Source organism: Strigops habroptila, chromosome 8 (assembly GCF_004027225.2).
Source record: "Strigops habroptila isolate Jane chromosome 8, bStrHab1.2.pri, whole genome shotgun sequence".
Taxonomy (NCBI): domain Eukaryota; kingdom Metazoa; phylum Chordata; class Aves; order Psittaciformes; family Psittacidae; genus Strigops; species Strigops habroptila.
The window spans coordinates 26,088,106-26,107,044 of NC_044284.2; the positions used below are offsets into that span (position 1 = coordinate 26,088,106).

Below are 18,939 nucleotides of genomic sequence, written 5' to 3' on the forward strand. Positions count from 1 at the left end.
ATGAAGGACATACAAGAAAATGCTTCTGCTAAAAAACACATCGATGAATCCTATTTGCCATATGTAAAGCAGCAGTAAGTTAGTGCACGCAGGGCTCATCGCTGCCTGGTGCTCCTCAAGCCACCACCTTGGTTTCGACCTGGTTGTTGCCTGGGGTTTCAGAGCAACTGCACACACTACATGAGGAAGCCAGAGCGCTGAGCCCTGGGCATGCCTCTCACATGTACCTGCTTTACATGTATCAATTCCCGGGAAGCCAAAAGCACATACCCCAAGTGAAACATTCAATGAAACCTCCACCCTGTGCCCAACAGGATGCCTGGCAGGCCTTCCTGCTGGCCTCCCCTTCCAGCAACAGTAAAATAAACTATTGTTTGAAATCTTGGCAGGAGACATTCAGTACATTGCTGAGGTTGCTGGAGCAGGATCAGCTTACACCAAAGCTCAGGCTGTTTTTGAGAGGAAAAGAATGCACAAATCTATCAAGAATCATAAGGACCTAGCTTGCAAAGATAGTGCTATGCTACTCACTGTTTCACTGCTTTAAAATTCTGTTTAGAAAGAGACCTAAATATACAGGTCAGCAAGTCAAGAGTGATACATAAATTTGAAGAGCATTTCTCCAGATCAGCAGCACCATTATCAACAACACCAGTCAGATGCTTAAAATGGGAAAAACAGCATACACAAATGGAAATTGCTAAAAATACAGGTGAGATGGGATTGCTTCCAGGGCTTCAACTCTGCGGTTGGAGGCAACATAAATGGATCAAGTGCGATCCCTTGGGGTTCATCAATGAACAGACATAATCATCTCCTCAAATACAATGGACCCACAGGTTTGAAGACGACAAGTGGTGGACAGCAACGGCAATCTCAAAACCTCTAGCTCACGGTTGGGAAGCCCATCAGGAGCTTCCAAATTATTGCTAGGAATGATCATGGAAACACCATCAGACAGGTAACATTCAAGGCTGAGGTTCCACAGGGAGCTGGAGGCTGCATCCTCTGGCACGTCACACGCAATGCCACTCACAGCCTCTGCATTCACAGGTACTGATGGTAGAAGCCAGAACATTTCAATAGGTGATGCTGGGGAACACAGACAGCAGGCAGTAGCAGGTGCTGCGTGCAGAGCAGCTGGTCCTGGGAGCCAGGCAGGACACGAAGCAGCAAGGTAATGCTTCATGCAGACAGGCTTCTTGATGCTTGAATCACACCATAATCCTTTACCAACATAGAAAGTCTTAGATGCTATCCCTTCTCCTCAAGACTCTCCAACCAAACAGTATTTTGCATCTGTAACCACATTCACACAGATAAAGAAGCTTCTACTCCTCAGTAAAGCCAGTCCTTAACAAAGGGGAATTTTAGAGAGGAACAGGGAAACACAGCAACAACATTTTAATGAAAACCTTTTCTTGTTTTTTACTGGTTTTTATCAGCTCTAGACATAAATGTTAAGCACAGGAGGTAATAAGGAATAGGAATATCGCAACATTTTAACAAATAATTTTTCTACTGTAAATTAAGGGACCACAATGAGCTGTGTGAATAATTATTATGCTTTGTTACTGAAGTCTCAATTCCTGTCCTGCTTCACTGTGGTTCCCAGAATACATGACATTCTTCTGGTCCCCTTTACTAAGTGACATCTGTCACAGTTGAACTTCACAAGTTTGGAAAACTTGTATGTCATTGCATGCTCACTTTACTATCTCCACTTTGTTTTTTTCACTATCTCCAATGAAGCTTTTTATAAATGAGTGCTAAGGGCTTGATTTCAGATGAGATTACAGCCACAAGGTGAAGTTTGGATATTTCTTACAGCCTTGTAAAACGAGGAGTTATACCAGGGCTCCTCTCCTGTTTCATTTTTAACTCTCTCCAGGATACCAATTAATTGTATCTTGAATGACCTCAATGTTTTGGCTCCAACTCTACAAGCCTGTCTCCAAGGCTATCCTTCATGGTTATGAGTTTTCTGACATCTGTGTTAAATTTTTTCAAAGAATTACTATTCCTTTATGCCCTCTTGACCTACTTCAGTATACACAATGCTAATTATAAGTCTTTCCCTATTAAAAGCGACTACTACCATATATTTAAATAACACTTACATTTTTACTGACAAATACAGCAACACTCCCAATGCATTAACCTTAGGATACACATTTAAAAGAAGCTGAGACGTTTAAAAGAAGCCGAGTGAAGAGAACATCTTTTTGTACAAGCTTGAGAATTTTTTCTTCAGACTTTTTTTAGCAAACCTTTATGAAGCAGCTATGCCAGTCATTGTTCTCATCAGCGTCAGTGGTTATCTTCTAGAATAAAATCAATGATAACTGCATAGCCTGACTTCACCGATTTATTTTTAACTGAAGAATTTTAGAGTGCCTTAGTCTACTTATCTGAGACATGGCTTTCTTCCTATCCTTTAAGTGCTAAAACTTGAACAGCTTCTTTATTCTTCAGTGCCAAATGACACAATTTCTGGTGCATGATGTTTGGAGGTCATTCTGCTTGGTAGCACAAAGTTGGTGTCTGCAGTGCACCCACAGCTCTTACTGCCACCCTTTAATTACAGAATTCTACTTCAGTGTCAATCATCCTTATAACTGCATTTGAAATGCATGCCTTGGGTTACTTCTACAAATAGGGATGTTGCCCATCAGGTGTTGGTAAACTATTTTGCATGCTTACCTGACTCCATAAATAACACAATCCAAAGGCTGAGTGAGTATATACTGGAATGATACAAAAGGGGTATCAAGATCAATATGAAAATGGCAATGCAGCAACTTACAGGAACTGCAATACTTGTTACTTTCAGCTGATTGTTCATTCATTGCAACTTGAATATACTTAATATAAATTCATATTGCTTCACAGAGCCATGGAAATGGCTGTGGCTTTATCATACAAAAATTAGCTGTACCTGGCTCCAGACATATTATCATTCTCTAGCTGTTGGACGAGGAGCTTGGCTATGGCTGTGAAACTGTTGCTCATGCGGTAGATATCTCTGCTCTGAGCGCCCAAGATGCTTGAGAAAGTGTCAGTGAGACTCTTAATTTCCAGTAAAAGAATATGGTGAAATGAGTGCTCCATGTTGGCCAGCTGGTTCACCAAATACATCAGGCATATTCTGGCTCGCTCCTAGAAAATGCAAGAGAAGAACAACTTTAAACAAATTAATTCATTGTTTGCTTGTGCAGGGGACATTTGCACGCATGCTGCTGATTAAAACGTCACTGGGGAATAGTGGCTACCCCATGACAAATAACAAAAAGACAACTGCATCAAACACCGTTTATTTTTGTATACTACTGACATTACATTTATTCCTCTTGGTATTACCTAATCCAGCTTAACTTTAGTACACTTTATCTCCTTCTCAAATTTAGATTCAGAGGTCCTAAAGCCTTTTTGAAGGACCCTGAGGTTTCTCTAGGGTGGTCGATCAGCCAGCAGCAGACCTAGCTCCCCTTTCTTATTTGATGAGCCTGGCCAAGCTACTTTACCCGCCTATACCTGGTTTCTGTGCCCTTTTTTTGCTTTATTCCTTGCTGTTCGTGGCAGGCAAACTCTCTTGTAAGAGGCCAACCACCCATGCACGCTGCCCGGGTTCGCAGGGTCATTTGCCCCAGGGTCTTTTCCCTCGTGTCTGTACCCAACCTGTTGCACATTGAGTTTACACAGGTATTAGCAGAGACACAAACATGTTAGAACCTGCCGGCTCAATGGACCCTGCAGCTGAAGTCTGTGCTAGTTTGTGGCACTGCATGACCCACGACCAGCTGTGGTTTTGTCTTCATTATAGCCCCACTGTATTAATGGGCTAACGTCCAGATTTTTCTTTGCCCATGTTACTCTCCACTCCATAACTGCAAATAATCAAGGGGCACTAGACAATTGCAGTGAATTCTGCATATGCCACTAGTTGTTACAAATATTTTGCAAGGAATGAAGATCTATTTCTCAGACCATAAAATGTTTCCCAATCACAACTTCCTTCCCGGACCTCTTGGGTATTGCTGATTTGCTATATTTAGCAGTGTCACCTAGGAACCTGTTGTCACTGGTGCTACACAGACCAAGCAGGACACCTCTGGCACAGCATCAGCAGAGGAGTGAGGTACAGTGGGCAGGAGCAGGGGGACTATCAGAATCTCTTTGCGATAATGGCGAGAGGTTAAAGTACCTCATAAATCACAGGGTTTCTCTCCTTTCATAGCAATTCATTTAAGAGAAACACTCAGATTAGACCTGTGACTAACACTGCAACAAAGAGAAGTTTAAAATGAGATTTTAAGATCTTATCACATGCGATAAGGTGCTGTCAGGCAAGCTGTATCAATCATTGCCAATGCACTGAAGTCTGATATGCCCTCTGTAGCCAAAGTTTTGCTATTCAGTTTTTCAGGGGGATGTGATCTTGACAATTTATCAATGAGATCGCATCCCCCACAAATTAGGATTAAAGGGGCTATTTCAGATAATAATATTAAATATGCAAGTATTTTCTAGCATAGATACTTTATCGTCTCCACTTGGCAAGGGCACACAATTCCAGTTCCAACTATTTCTGTATGTACGTGTACAAATTCACAAACTAAAATAGAAATCCCAAAGGTGAAGAAATACATTAGGATTCTTCTGTTATAATCATAAGTGTATCAGGTCCCAAAGTCCTAAAAATGTCTAAATGGGAAAAGCAGCAGGGAAAGCAGCAATTAAGTCAAGAGCTCGTATCAGATCTTCCACTGAGGTAACTGGGTATGTCTCTGCTCAGCAAAACCCACCTGGTACAGAAATTGGGAGATACTTTGCTTTTAGAGCCTGTGCTGAAATGCAAGCAAAAGCAAAAATAAAAAACTATCTTCTTCCCAGAATATTAGCAAAAATGGAGAGGAATTCGTGTGCCATACATGTACTCCAAACACTGCAGGGCAATAGCATTATTACCTCTTCTCTTCTGGGACCTCATAACGGGAGAGAAAAAATTGCTGAAAGTTTGATTCTAAGTACAGCTGGGCTATAAAATACATGGGGGACTTTGGCAGAACATGGCCTGAGCATCACAAGACAGACATTTTTTGAAGAAAAAGTCAACTTATTTCAATCAAAAAAGCATCTGCTACACCGTGGCATGACAGAGATAAATGGGAAAAGCATATCAGACAAATTGCTTCCCTTCAGCCATATGAGGAAAAACTACAGCTACATCCTCAGATGGGCTAGGGTGGTGTGATGGAATGAGCTTTTTTTTCTCAATGGCTTAAGAGGTTGACTTTTTGGTACATATTCACTAGTTTATTTGGAAGATGATCCTCCCTTCAAGAGATAAACACAGGCTCAATTAACATTTAAAACACATTTTTGTTTCCTAAACAAACTGTTCAGCAGACTAACTGGAAGAGAAGTTTTGACCATTTTCATGTCACTTTGATCCAGCTGGACTCCAGCCATGCTGAAATGCTTGTGAAGTAAAAGAACAATAAACTACTGAGTAATATAATGTGTAACTGTTACACAAAACAAAATTGCAGCAAAATAGTTCAACATGAAAGCAGTCATTATCCCTGCCACAGTTTTTATCCAAAAATTTTCAGGCAGCCTCTTTGGATGTGCATAAGCCATTATTATTTTAACAATGCTTATTTTAGGTATTCATGTATTTTTTATAAACATCCCTTGCATATTAAGACATTACGTCTGCCAGCAGGTGAAGATCTAAAACACAAGCAATGAGGTGTGGCAAAGTATTTTGCTTTATCTTAAAATCAGGCTCAGAAGACTACAAAAAGAGATCACAAGGCTTTCAGAAGTAATTCCAATTTCCAGTTGGTTCAAACATACAGTGATTGGTAAAAAAAACCCCCAACTATTAAAATGTTCAATTGACCTATGCCCCAAGATGGTGTTTTGCTTCGCACAAATTTATGGTTAAGGGACAAGGTCTGATTTCAACTTCACCCATGAGACTGTCACTAACATCAACAGAAGTGGCGTGTGTAAACAAGAGGGCAACCTTTAAATAAAAGGATCTCTTTTCAGCCAAACCTCTCATCTCTCCAGGGGTCTGTCTGAACTGCCAAGGTGGAAAGATCAGTTCAGGGAAAGCATAAGAGGTTGTTTCTAGAAGCAAGGAGAAAGAATTTTCTGCTCATGTTTGCATTCTATACCATAAAGGGCCAAAATATCAATAAATAAAATTCCAACACTACCATTGTCGATCCATTTCCCACTTGTTTTGCTTGGCCAGGAAGGGGATGCTGATTCATGCTTCAGTAAGAACTAGCAGCATATCTATAACATAGCTCCAGTGCAGTAGAAGGAAGAGGGGGAGAAGCGACAAGAGTGGTTTTCAGGAAGGCATTGCCATGGTGGGCTGTGAGACAACACCATCAGCACTGCTTGTTTCTGCAGGGACCATTTTGTTGCTTGCATGTTTCTGCTTGGACGTGATCTAAATACTGGCTGCAGTAACACTTGTAACTTAGCAGTTACACTTATAGATCAGAGTACTATTTTAATTCTTTCTTGTGGGTGCAGTCATTGTTATATACTGAGCCTTTAAGATCTGTCCAGCTTTTATGATGCCAGATGTGTTTCTGGTTATTTTATCACAGGTTGATTGTCTGCATTGCAGTGAGCGATGCTCCATACATCAGAGAAATCCAATGGTATTTTTTTTCAAGAAGCCTGATCTGCATGGGAGCATCCAGACCTGTCTTCTTTTGGCTCACAAGACAGTGGGGGCAAATTCTGCACAGGGAACCACCAGAGTAAAGCAAACAAAACTTTTACAAGTAAAAGGAGGACTGTGGGAGTCCCAGTGTGTTACTAAACACACAAGATCCACAAAGACCCTTCAGTCATCACATATGGTCTGACGCAACCTCAGGCGACTGTGGACCAATGAATGTCCCACCAATAGCTCCTCATACCCCCCTACCCCAAAAGTCTAGACCACAAAGCACTCAACTTCTCCTGAACTAAATAAAATAAAATAAAATATCTTAGGGTAAAGACACAAAACTCACAAGTAGAAGGTGAGAGAAAGATCATCAGTTATAATGTCTGTGAAGGGAGAACTTGCTATGTGAAAACGCTCAGGTGATGTGGGGCTGCAGACCACATCCCACATCACAGAGAGGCAAAAGCCCCATGAAACACAAGCATTCCACAAGGAGAAAATGGGAAACTTTAACACCACCCCACCACCCCCAGCAACTCTACCACAACTTTTGCACCCAAAACGGTGACTCGCCTTGGCTCTGGCATGCAACTCCCAGCCATCACCCAAGCATATTTTAAGGCTCTTTCTGCACCATTTATACCAGAGGGAATTACTGAACTGGCAGTGTGGCAGCGCAGGAAGCGCATCCAAACCCTTGGAGAACACCAGCAACACAGATGCACTGCTCCCCACCAAGGAAAGGCAGGAGACACCAGGTCTTCCTGCAAAGAGCAGTTGTGCTGGCAGAAGCAGCTGCCAGACTCCTTGCGGGCAGTGCTGGGGCACCAGCAGACTGCAGGCAGCGCCTGAGACCTCCTTGCTCTTCCGGCTACCCCAAAGCTCCTCTATACCGTGCTTGGGCCTCTCCTCACCTGGAAAGCTTGCCTTTGTCTTCCCACCAAAATGTGCTCCCCAGCTTGAGGCACAGTGTTGGGAGCCTCTTTCTGCTATCCTGGCTCCTCTGCCCAGGACAAAGTAGACAGGACAGAGTGGGGACAACCTCCAGAGAAGATCCAGTGGTGAGGTTTCACAGGGTATGTAATCTGTGTCTGGTGACAGTGCTGTGCCAGCCTGGCACTGATGTCGGGACTCTCATGGACTGATTCAGTTCAGAGGTGATTGCAGAAACAAAATCAAGTCACTGGAGCACTGGTAACCATTAGACATTTCAATCAGGGCAGATCTTCAATAATTCAGAATTATTCAGCAAAACAGTGAGGAGATATTCATCTCATGCTGGAAAGTTCACCTCTGAAAACCTTTGCGTGTTGCTTTTAGTATTGAGTGAAAGGTCTCCTGGATGTCACTAAAACTGAACCTACTACAAACAAATGAAAAGCGTGCCATCTCCATAGACATGCAGTGCTTGTGGCGGCAGAGCAGGCTGGAATGCAGTCTGCTGCTAGGTCAGCAGCTTGCAGCTTCTTAGAAAAATAAGACATATGACACGGGACAATGCCAGTTACTCAACACTTACACGAGAGATTGAAAATTAATTATTCAATGCAGGCTTGCTCAGGCTGCGTGTGTTACAGTAGCTATGTGTATCTCCACAAACCGATGATTAAAAAATGTAAGGAGAAAATGTTCTGCAAATAATTTCTTTGTAAACATTATTGTCGTCTATAATATCCAACAATATATGAAATGCATGTCCAGTTGCTTCCTTGCTTATTCTTGGTATTGATACAAAACAATAACAACAAAAGCAAAATAAATTCAGCCCCTTTGAAGTAACAAAACACAGCAGAAAAGGAGCCTCAGAGGCACTCACATGGGAAGAGCTGGTTCGACACACTAAAATACAGAATCCAAATTAAATCTGTAAGTTCTGATCCCAGCTGCGCTCATTTGAGGATTAGCTAGTTATAAGCTGTAAAGCTTCTAGATGTTGACTCTTAAGTACTAAATGCAGAATTAAATGTGGTCACCTGCAGTTCTTATTAAAGTAGATTTTGCTTGGGTGATGTAAGTAAACAAGGAGAGAACAACAAATGTCATTTGGCTCACAGACTCCAATGTGATTTTGGCTTCTCCTCCCCAACCCTTTGCAACAGAAATAAGATTTACAAAGCCAAACCAAATCTGGTTTTGATTCTTACAAGACAAATTTCATTTTAAATGAATATAAAACTCAAGATCAGTAGAAATAGCAAGTACAGTGCCTTCCTGTGCTGCACCCACAACGATCAAACACCCGTTGCCCAACCAATACACGCACAAAACTAAGTGCCAACAGAGAAAGGATTTGCCTTATTGCAACAAGTGAAATAAGACTTGCATGACATCCATCTGTGCCAGTGAACAGGAGAGCAGAGGAGCTGCCCCGACCCTCTGCTCTTGACCCACACAGCTTCTCCCTGCCTCCCACGGCCAGGGACACCTTCCACTAGACCAGGTTGCTCAAAGCCCTGTCCAACCTGGTCTTGAACACCACCAGGGATGGAGGATTCACAACTTCCTTAGACAACTGTGCCAGTGCCTCACCACTCTCACAGTAAAGAATTTCTTCCTTAGATCTAACTTAAATCTCTCCTGTTTAAGTTTAAACCCATCACCCCTTGTCCTATCACTACAGTCCCTAAGGAAGAGTCCCTCCCCAGCATCCTTATAGGCCCCCTTCAGATACTGGAAGGCTGCTATGAGGTCTCCACACAGCCTTCTCTTCTCCAGGCTGAACAGCCCCAACTTTCTCAGTCTGTCTTCATACGGGAGGTGCTCCAGCCCCCTTATCATCCTCGTGGCCCTCCTCTGGACTCGCTCCAACAGCTCCATGTCCTTTTTATGTTGAGGACACCAGAACTGTGTACAACACTTCAAGTGAGGTCTCACAAGAGCAGAGTAGAGGGGCAGGATCACCTCCTTTGACCTGCTGGTCACGCTTCTTTTGATGCAGCCCAGGATACGCTTGGCTTTCTGGGCTGCAAGCGCACACTGAAGCCGGCTCATGTTAAGCTTCTCATCAACCAACACCCCCAAGTCCTTCTCTGCAGGGCTGCTCTGAATCTTTTCTCCGCCCAAGCCGTAGCAGTGCCTGGGATTGCCCCAACCCAGGTGCAGGATCTTGCGCTTTGCTTTATTAAACTTTATGATGTTTGTGTTGGCCCATCTCTCAAGCATGTCAAAGTCCCTCTGGATGGCATTGCTTCCCTCCAGCATGTTGAAAATATGCTTCAAGTTGCATCGCTGATCCTTCATCATTGAGCAGAGCTATTGCCTGAATGCACGACAGCTGCTGGCAAGCTGCCGTACAGGGGCACAGAGCCTGCCCTCTCCTATAACATCCACTCCCGAGATTTAAGGGACTAACTTTGGTTATGGGCCAAAAGAAACTACTTTCTGGAGGCAAAAGCCTCTCTGGAGATTCTCCAATGACCACTGTCATTGATGAGAGCACATTGTTATCTGTATCTAAACAAGTAAATGGACGAACTGTCATCCTAAAGGCAGAAGATGAATATATGGAGGATTTTCCCCTGCAGAACAAAATGATGTGACTTTTCCCCCCTCCTCCCTCCAAACTGGCCTCCAGTGGAGTCAAAGGAAGGACAACCAAAAAGTCTGATTCAGAAACGCAAAACCAACAGCCTTTTTGCAGACAAACTCCAGTTGACTTAGCACAAGTTTTGCCTCAAGGATCACTGAAAGGACATGGAAACTGCGGGATTCAGCTCTTTCCTGAAATAAATTATCCAGGCTACTGTACGGCAGGCACCAGTGCCACATGTCAGCAATTGGTTAGATTTATTGTATACCATTCATTTTCTGCTATATAATTGAGTTTTGCCATAGCCATAAACATTTGAATTATTTAACAGAAACTCTTTGAGTTCAGCAGAACACTATTTTTGCCTTTAGAGAACCATGATTTGAGGTGGAAGGAAAATGTCTAATAACAGTGATGAAAGACACATAAGCTCCTATCTGGGAATGAAAATAAAATGTCATTAAAGATCATGATGTGTCATAAGTAAGTCTAAGGAGTTTGGTATTCTCAGGATACCCAATGTCTTGAGCAATCAGGCAGTTTACAAGCTCGTGGTGGTAATCTCCTCCAGGCTGTATTTTTAAGAGTTCGGGACAGCAGAAGGGTAAGACAGGTCTCATCGGGGTCTAAGGCATTTCCCAGTTCCAGCAGGACAGGGCTAATGTTGGATCTTCATGAGTGTCTTGGGTTCAGCTGTAACTTATTTTTCTCCTTCTTAGTAGCTTGTGCTGTGTTGTGTGTTTTTGACTTTAGTCTGAGAACAGTGCTGGTAACACCGATGTTTTTAGTTGTTGCTAAGTAATGCTTGCCCCAGTCAAGGACTTTTCAGTCTCATGCTCTGCCAGTGAGGAGAGGCACAAGAAGCCAGGAGGAAGCAGAGACAGGACACCTGACACAAACCAGCCAAAGGGGTATTCCATACCACAGCACGTCATGCCCAGTATATAAACTGGGGGGAGTTACCCAGAAGGCACGGATCGCTGCTCGGGTCAGGCTGGGTATTGGTCAGTGGGTGGTGAGCAATTGTATCCTCTCCCCTTGTTATTTCCCCTATCATTATTATTATTGGTGGTAGCAGTAGTGGTTTTGTGTTATACCTTAGTTACTGGACTGTTCTTAACCCGTGGGAGTTACATTCTTCCGATTCTCCTCCCCATCCCTCCGGGAGCAGGGGGGGAAGAAGGAGGGGAGTGAGCAAGTGGCTGCGTGGTTCTGAGTGAACAGCTGGGCTTAAACCACAACAAGAACTAGCATCCCTTGCTGCTGGGGACGCAGGGATCTTTGGGCTGCTTGTCAGAGGTGGTATTATGGGGAAGGCAGAGAGCTCTAGGACCTGAGAGCTGCCTGATGGTTTCTGCATGCACAGTGTGTTTGGGTCTGTTCATGGCACCTGGATTGGGTGAACATAGCTCCTGCATCCAGACCGCACAGCTATGACTAAAGCAAGAACTTCAGTGCAAATTCATTACAGTGCCATGAAATTCCCATGATTTTTTAGGAGTTAGTCACTATAAATCCATTTTAGGCATCATGTTCCCATTGGGTCACATCTCAAACCAAGATGTTCCTGTGACGAAGCTTAAGCCCAGCATCACAACTAAGTGTTTTCATTATAAATACATTTGCCAGAAGTATCCAATTAACTGTGGCTACAAAGCCAAAATATCTGGATTACACTATACAAGGAAGTTCATATTTCACTGCACAATTACATTTCTGAAGGCTAGATGGCATCTAAAATACGATATCATACAAAGGGTGTGCAAAATACTTTTTTCCTTTTCTCTGACTTTAATTTCACATGTAGGTAACACTGCAGTCTAGTTTAGCTAAGCCCCTGGAATAGTGACAGTCATGTGCTTTTATAAAATGGGAGGTTTAGCCATTCCATGAAAAGAAAGTTCATATAAAAAGAACACACGCATGTACAGAGACACACAGTAAATAATAATAATAATAATTTAGATGTTTATATTTACAGTTATGAGAATTGAAATAGTTATTTTTTTTTCATGCTCATTATGCTCTTTACAAAGTTTCTTTCTTTCCCATTAATCTAAACACTGTTTCTGCAGAGCCCCTTTACATTAAATCAGCCCTATGTGATTGTTCCTTGGTTAGAAGGCAGGAGGACAGTCTTAGTCATAATAAATACCACATTGGATTTTTGTGCTACTTCCTTTCCTAGCCATACTGGTAGAATTACAATCTAGATCTATCATGGTCTTATGACCAGGAGTGTGTTCTGGTAGGTTACTTGTGAAGAAAGGAATGCTTAGATGTATAGGAGAATACAAGATATGGAAGAAAAAAACAACCAAACAAAAAACCACACACAAAAACTCCCAAACAATCCAATCCCCAAACCAACCAACTTCTTTTGGTTTTGAACTTACCTCATCAATACGCCCAACAGCTCCAAAGATCTTTGCTGTTTGCCCAATCAAACATGGAAAACTCTCACCAATTTCTTTTAGCACTGGAAGAAAAGTGGCTAAGGCTGTTGGCTCATAGTTGGATATTTCTATAAGTATGTTTAGAATAATGTCACTATGGTTAAGGTCTCTCAAGTGTCCAAATAGAAACGGTATACACTCTTCCAGCACCTATTAAAAAAAATCAGAGTGAAACAAGTTGTGAATATATTTTGTAGCTGTGAACACATATAACCAAAAGAAGTACTGTACATCAGAGTGGTAAAAATAAACACTAGACTTTGATTTAGTAAAATAGTTTTCCACCCTTGCTGACCTTTGCACAGAGTTATTGCTGAGGTCAATCAAAGTTCAGCTCAACATATGGAATAAGGCTTACTGTAGCCTTGAAATATTGCAGTTATGCATATATAAGTAAGGAAATGTCCTATTGTTAACAAAGACCAAAAAAAAAAATCAAAAAACAAAAAACCCCAAACCAAACCAAAACCTAACCTCCTCAAATATTTCCCTTGCTCTGCGCCAATCCTATACTTTATTGATTAAAACAACACAAGACTTGGCCTTCTCCAATGATAAAGAAAATTAAAGTACTAGCTGAAATTTTTGTTTTCCACTGGAAACTAAACGTGACAAGGTTAATAGCTGGAACAGAGGTAAAAATTTGAGGAAAGGTCCTCGTTGTACAAAAAAAGTGCTGTAGGCCAGTTGTCCTTTCTTGTACCAACACAATTTTCAAGTCCTTAAAATTGTCTCACAAGCAGGATTCAGTATATACAACTATCTACTGAATAATTATTTTTCAGATAAACACATACATGCACTCATGCACCTCTGATTCAGTGAAACTATTGCATCTGTGTAAAAGACATTTCACCACAGAAATGAGGCATAAAGTGACCTACTCTTCTGTTAATTTTTTGAGGATTATCAGTTTTAGCAAGTTGATACCTATCACGCTGGCAAAATACTGCAGGTGGGTGGCTGAATAAATTGTTAGTAGTAATAAATAATTACAGTTAGATAATAATAGTTAGACTACAAAAATACTTCAGATGTGTCAGCTTCAGTAAGAAGTCCTGCAGTAGCTAGAGATGCACCCCATACCCCTCCAGCTGACAAGTCCCTTGCTTCTGAAAGGAGCTATATTTCCTCTGGGACTGTGTATTAGAATAAATTTTCCTTTACTAACTACTGTTAATTCTTCTTTTCCAAGGATGTTATGAATTTCATAAATTCACAAAGCAAGTAGTATAGTGCCTTGTTCTAATTCGCTGGGTGCTGTCGATGACATGAAATTTCAAAAGCATGATATATTTTGCCTTAGATAATTATTTTCCAGCTCACTTCTAATCAGTTCCTAACTCATCTTAATTTTCCTTGATATGTAATTTAATACAGTTCATATATTCTAACAAAAACAGAGTTATGGGAATTCATACTCAGCTGACAGAGAAAGAGCCAAAAAGGTTGAAAACAGTTCTGGTTTAACACAAACTTTTTGGTTCAGGAGAATCATTGTTATGTTCTTTATGATTAGATAGAGAATGTGGAATAGAATTAAAGAATTCATGGAGAATTAATGTAGGAAAGCACTGTCATGCATGTTATAGGACTCACTGTTTGGAGAGCAGCTAGCAGACAGACCTTGCCCAGTCGTCTGAAAGAAACTCCTCCAAAAGGAGGTGCAGGATTTAGCAATAAGATATTCCAAACACAGTTTGGAACTTTACCCCAAGTTCCTTTTTCCTAGCCACGGTCTGGAGCAGCCTGAGGAGATGGTGTTGTTCAGCTTGATCCAGCTGAGCCATCAGTGCCACCAGCTCCCTCAGATGGAGGGCTATCGGCTGCGGTTGGTTCTCGTACAGAGCAGGCAGGACACGCAGCAGCATCGAATTCCCTGAGAACAGAGCAAATGAGAGGCCAGTGGCTTGCTGTCAAGTCAATACCCTACACCTGGAGAGCTCCCTGGAAAACCAGCACACACCTGGAGATACCGGTTTTAAAAGAATCATCAGTACAAAACCAGGGACACACAAAACACAGTAGTAAAACATACACGGGGCCAAGCAGCTTGATAAATAACCTAAAAAGAATGAATCATTGCAGGTATAACAACATGGGTTAAAAAAAAATAGAGAAAAGAAAATCCTATTGATTACAATTTCCATTCTCCAGTATGGTACCATGAGAAGGCTGCTTAAGGAGCTGCTTAAGGTTTGGATGATACTCTGTTGAGTTCTAGACTAAATTAAGCGCGATTTAAATTAACAAAACAAACAAAAAAGAAAGGAAAAAAAGAAAAAAGAATGCTAGAAAGCACATAAAAGCCATATTTCTCCTTTGTTGAGATTCAGACTTTCAAATTAAATAAGCAGAATGTGGAAAGAATAGTTGGTTATTAAGAGAACTAAATATGCATGACAGTAAATTTGAACATAAATAGTTAAGAGTGCCATTTCCAGGAATAGAAAGGAGCCAGAGAGAGTCAACTGCAGACAGACAAAGATATGCAAAGCCCTCTGTCACACATTTTCTTAAGATGTCTGTGCATAATTCAAATTGAAGCCCAGGCTCATACCAAAATATATAACTTCACATTGCTGTACATGCCTGCCTCAATATGCTTAAGTTTCACTTGAACAACATATGGAAAACATCTGCCTGTTGCAATGCAGCATGGCTCCTTTTTGTAAACCCTTGAAAGTCCTTAAGGTCTCTTTGGATTTGGTTTCCAATAGGAACTAGTTCTCTGGCCCGCTGCTTTTTCTCCCATTTAAATCTTATAATTTTGGAAGATAAGCAGGTCACTTCATGGATGGTAGAAAAAGGATATAGGGGCTCAGACTGGACCACATCGTGCTCTTACCAGATACAGAAAATGAACCCCAAGACATTTTTAGGTCTTGCAACATCACCTCTGAGGCAAGTAACTAACATATAATTCATTGCAGGTTCAGACAACTTCTAGTCAAAGAGCTTGTAATGATCCCTAAGGGGTCCTTATGCTTCAGAGGAGTGCCTCCACACTATTCAGCCAGTCACACTTCTGCATCCTATCTATCCTGAAGCATTTTTGCTGTTGAAGGATCATTGGCTTCTCCTTGAAGGCAACTCTGAGCCTTCCATGCAGCTGCTGCAGCGCTAAAGGCAAGGTTCAGACCCCATCTATAGTCCCATGGACATGGTGAATTTCTGTCTTATTCTGTTCTGCAAATAAAGCACAAAGGCCAGTTGCAAAGGAAAGAGATTTGCTGATGAATTACCTAAGCAGATTAGCAAACTGTTCAGTTCTGGCCATTTTCTAGCCACATTCTTTGTGTAAATCTCTTGCAAGAGAGATGTTGCAAGTCAATCTGTATAAAAAAATGTCACCACTTTCGCGAGTGTCACTACCATACCGTGGGATTCCTGCAAAGCACCAATTCATTCAATATTAGAACTACAATGGTGAGAGGATGTATTTACTTGAACTTTTCTAGACTCACATCTGACTTTGAAATTGAAAGCTTTTGTAACCAAATACACTAAAAATTTTCTTCTCTAGCTAATTTAGTGTGTACAGAAATAAGTCCTTTGCACTTGCACACATCTAGTTTCCACTGGAAGTTTTCTGCCCATCTGGAGCACAGCCCTTAATCTCCAGTTGAATTTTAGCAATAGTAACAATTGCAAAAGATGAAATTCCTATGTTCCTGGACAGGCAAAATTCATCTCAGCTGAAAAAAAGTGTAGAGAGAACAAATTCAGGCGAGAGTAACAAAACCTAGCAGTTTTAAACAAGGAAAGACAGCCACTAACCTGAGACATGTTGTTGCCTAAACTGGAATGTCGCAGATCGGAAGGTATCTGGAAAGCAAGGCTAATTATTCAGTCTGGGAAAACAAGCATTTGAAGCGTTGGATATATTAGCGGACTGATGCAATTTTATATGACGCAACATGACAGATTGCATCCATGAAACTTCTCCAAACAAAAATACTTCGCACAAATGCAAATTGGGGCAGTTTCCTACAGCAAACACTGCTGGGTTTATATTCACTAACCAAGAGAAATGAACAGCAAAGGCAATTTAGAAGCAAGTCCATCACTTCGGGGTGACGTTTAAGTGACCTCACTGACATGGAATTGCTTTTAATTGAATAACCTGTGTATACAAACTTGTAAACAATCCAAGCAGATACCACAGTTTCTATCTGTTCCTCATACAATTTAAGAAAGGTCATGAAGCACAACCTAATTCACTATTTTCTTATATTTTCACGTTTTGAGTTGGCTCCGAGTACCTCCTGCCATGTGTTTGTCAAACCTTTTAAGTTTCTAAGGGGTTTACGCACGTGCAGCTCACCAACCTTTTGATCTCAGAGCTTGGGCAGTCAGAGGCAATATTGCGCTCGTTCCCAAGTAATTCACTTTTTTCCAATCTTGCTTCATCCGTCTAAACTAAGAGTCTGAAAAGTATGTTTGTTGTCTGAGAATGGGAAAACATTATAGTCAACTCCTTAATTACCTTCTTTCCCTTTTCCTTCCTCACCCCTAGTGCTTTCCAGATTAGATTTTCTCAGACTTTCCAAGCAGACCACACACTGGGAATTACGCAATTCAGGCAGAAAGTAATGTACAGTTGTGGACGCTCGATGGCTTTGCACTGCTGGCTGCAAGTCAGGCAGGGAGGAGGCACGTACGGCAGGAGCAACCACAACTGCGTGCTGTGATGGTGCCAGCCCACCCCAGCTGCCCCAGGACCATGCCCTGTGTGCTCTTTGGCCATGCTCCCTGCACATATGAATTGCAAATGCTGCCTTCTGCACTGCCCAGCCCAGCAGCACAGAGAGCTTGTAAAAAGCAATAACACTGGTAGCACACTGCAAACATAACATGGGCAGGAGGAGCTATACAGCGATGGTTTGACGTTCACTCCAAATTGAGTATTCAAAGACAAAAGCCCACGTACCAAGACTATTTTTACTTTTTCTCCTGAAGCACTCAAGCTAGGCACGTACATCCCCAAAAACATTCACCTCTGTTTTACCAAACGTTTGAGGTTTCTAATATATTGTGTCAACATTCCTATTTATTATTTGTGTTTGCAGGAGACCAGCTGGAGGCCCCCCAATGGCAGAAATCCCATACACACGTAGGGTGAAACAGTGCAATGGTGTGGCATGCAGGAATAGCATGGTACTGTGGCCCACAGTCCAATGTGCAGGTAGCTCAAGTTTGCAGAAGCAAGGCTGTATGCTGGGAGGCATCTGGTGCAGCAGCACCAGACTCTCAGCTGCTTTCTGCAGCCACCGGAGCGGTGGGCTGCCCCGGGATGTGTGGAGCAAGGCTGGAGCAGCTGGGGAGCAGGCAGCTCTGGCCCTACCTGCCTCCTCAGCAAAAGGTGACACCTGCAAAGTGCCTCCTAGCCCCACTGCAGGAGGGGCAATGGTTGAGACACACCATCTCTGCTGCCTCATGCAGCCATACCTCCCACTTGTGGCCCAGATATCAGGGGCAGAATGAGCAAGAAGAGAAACATAGGGCCCTCTTCACACACTATGTGTTCAGTGATAAGGGGCTAAACCACCGACTCAAATGGAAAGGCAACACAGACTGCAAATTAGATGGAATTATGTGGGATTTTTTTTTTTGTTGTTATTGTCTGATTATTTCATAGCCCATATAGAACTTGTACCATGTTACCCCTAGTCTTACCTAAGCAATGCACCTCTGAAATAAATACTGGCCCATGGAACTAAAAAGCTTTCCAGAATTTACAACAGAATTTACAACAGATTAACACCAATAACAATAATACTTAGCACTAGATTAACGTCTAATTCAAGAGTGCCTTGGTTTCCATTTTTTTTCAGAGTTAACAGAAACAACTCTAATCATGCAGCTGCTAATCTACACATTCCCAAAACAAAATACTAGCAGTGATGTATCACCCACATAGTTATGATGTTGTTATTGGTAATTAGGGCTAGAAAAGCAAAGTGCTAACAAGCTGTCTTTATGAGTTCTCCTTCACTGCTTAAAGAGTAAACTGTTAGTATGTAATAGAAGTTTCTATACATAACTATCAAAAAAATAAAGCTACAATATTTAGTTAAACCATACATGTGTATCCAAACCAACTCCAGGTACATTTATTTTTCTACCAATCCCCTCCGGATTGATAGAAATGACACATACCAACTACAAAATGAGTTTGTGGAGAACACTTTCCTTTCCACAAATAACACAAAATAACACAACCAATGCAGCCAGTGCTTGTAGGCAGC

At 41.8% G+C, this 18,939-nt stretch overlaps 1 protein-coding gene across 9 annotated transcripts in view; it reads right to left on the bottom strand.

Moving 5' to 3' along the window:
* Window positions 1-18,939, bottom strand: part of VEPH1 (ventricular zone expressed PH domain containing 1) — a 104,785-nt gene that overhangs the window by 47,799 nt on the left and 38,047 nt on the right. For all 9 annotated transcript variants that reach the window (XR_003992961.1, XR_003992960.1, XR_003992962.1 and 6 more), the window contains 3 exons: window positions 14,401-14,567; window positions 12,629-12,838; window positions 2,939-3,159 (listed from right to left, as the gene is read on the bottom strand). Coding sequence is in view for 6 of the 9 variants with exons in the window: in XM_030496573.1 (XP_030352433.1) it covers window positions 2,939-3,159; window positions 12,629-12,838; window positions 14,401-14,567 (598 nt within the window). In the remaining 3 variants the exon portion in view is untranslated. The remainder of the gene's footprint in view (window positions 1-2,938; window positions 3,160-12,628; window positions 12,839-14,400; window positions 14,568-18,939) is intronic.